At 48.3% G+C, this 1,569-nt stretch overlaps 1 protein-coding gene across 3 annotated transcripts in view; it reads right to left on the reverse strand.

Annotated features, from left to right (window-relative positions):
* Window positions 1-1,569, reverse strand: part of BCAP31 (B cell receptor associated protein 31) — a 32,002-nt gene that overhangs the window by 26,920 nt on the left and 3,513 nt on the right. For all 3 annotated transcript variants that reach the window (XM_003802535.3, XM_012813202.2, XM_023508476.1), the window contains exon 3: window positions 1,112-1,212. In XM_003802535.3, the coding sequence (XP_003802583.1) occupies window positions 1,112-1,212 (101 nt within the window). The remainder of the gene's footprint in view (window positions 1-1,111; window positions 1,213-1,569) is intronic.

Consider the following 1,569-nt stretch of genomic DNA (forward strand, 5'->3'; position numbering starts at 1 on the left):
CTCAAAAAAAAAAAAAGTGAGGTATGAGGGCAGCCAGCAGCTCAGCTACCCTCTGTGGCTGGGAATTAGCAGGCCACACCTGGCCTGTTCAGAAGTAGTCCTGTCTGAACACATTCTGTCAGGCCCGGATATCAGAAAGGAGAAATGCCTAATGCCCCAGCTAGCGGGTGGAGCTTGGTGCATTCCCCTGAACTGCAACCTCCTACTCCCTGCTGTGTTTCTGTTAAGGACTCAGGGAGAGGAGTACTTGGTCATCACAGCTCTAAGACAAGATTGCTGTCACAGCAGAGGCAAGTCAATACTTTATAGAGTCCTAACAGGAGGACATAATGATCACTTACCAAAGCAAAACAACAAATATCTAACAGGCAGACAAGAGCTTTATTCATTCCTCCTATCGCCAAGCAGTTTCATGTCACCACCTTAAGACCACCTGGCCTCTGGCCCCATCCCTTGAGCTTGCCCCTAGGCCAGTTTATCTTTCAAGTCCCTGCTGGTATGCACCTCAATGTCCAGGCTTATAGAACTACAGAGCTGGAAGGATCCCCGAAAACCTAAAGCCTAGCCCAGATCCAGAGACGTCTGGGATTTGTCTCTAAGTTATGCTGCCAGATATCTTGGTCTCCTCCTCATACTACAGAACACAGCAGGACTGCCCAGCTGGGCTCCCTGTCCACCTGGCTGCTCAGTCCCCTATTAGAAGCCCTTTTTTAAGCACTGAGGGAGAAAATGAACTCTGTTGTTAAGTGACTGGGGTCCTGGGTAAGCAGTGCTACTTAGACTAAGGTTATGGGCCAATTAGCTGCTCTTGGCTTTAGGTTCTAGAATGATCTGAGGAGTGCCTCAGAAATGCAAGGTGGTCATCATAAAGGTGCACAAAGGCTGCTTGCTATAAGCCCCTGCCCACTGCTAAAGGTACCTCTCAAAGTAAAGGCCATACTCCAGTTAGCAGTATGGGTAAAGAACACCTCTTCCCCAAAAGACAGGAAGCATTTAAACAGTCTGACTCTAAAAAGCCAAAATTGTACACTACATATCAGAAACGGCACAGGGATTTGCAGCAGAGGCCAAGGTCAGATCAGGAATCCACTCTCAGCCACAGCTCACTCACCGATGACCAACAGCACAAGGATGACAATGAGAACCACAAAGAAGGTGTTGCCATATGTCACTACCAACTCCACCAGGCGGGACTTGAAGATCTTCTGCCATCTGTGAAGGAGAAGATGAAAGGGTGGGGCTGAAGAAAAAGCACATACACTTGGGATCCAGGACTCTAAGCAAAACAGAAATCCATCTTTGTACTATTCTCCAACGGCTGAATACCCATACACAGTCAGCCTCAGTTGCTTGCAATTCTCCAATTCAATAAATTATCTTTCTTTTTTTTTTGAGACAGAGCCTCAAACTGTCCCCCTGGGTAGAGTGCCGTGGTATCACAGCTCACAGCAACCTCCAACTCCTGGGCTCAACCGAGTCTCCTGCCTCTGCCTCCCAAGTAGCTGGGACCACAGGTGCCCACCACAATGCCCGGCTATTTTTTTGGTTGCAGCCATCATTGTTGTTTGG

This window comes from Otolemur garnettii, unplaced genomic scaffold, assembly GCF_000181295.1.
Source record: "Otolemur garnettii isolate 467f Iridium unplaced genomic scaffold, OtoGar3 scaffold00249, whole genome shotgun sequence".
NCBI classification, from domain to species: Eukaryota; Metazoa; Chordata; class Mammalia; order Primates; family Galagidae; genus Otolemur; species Otolemur garnettii.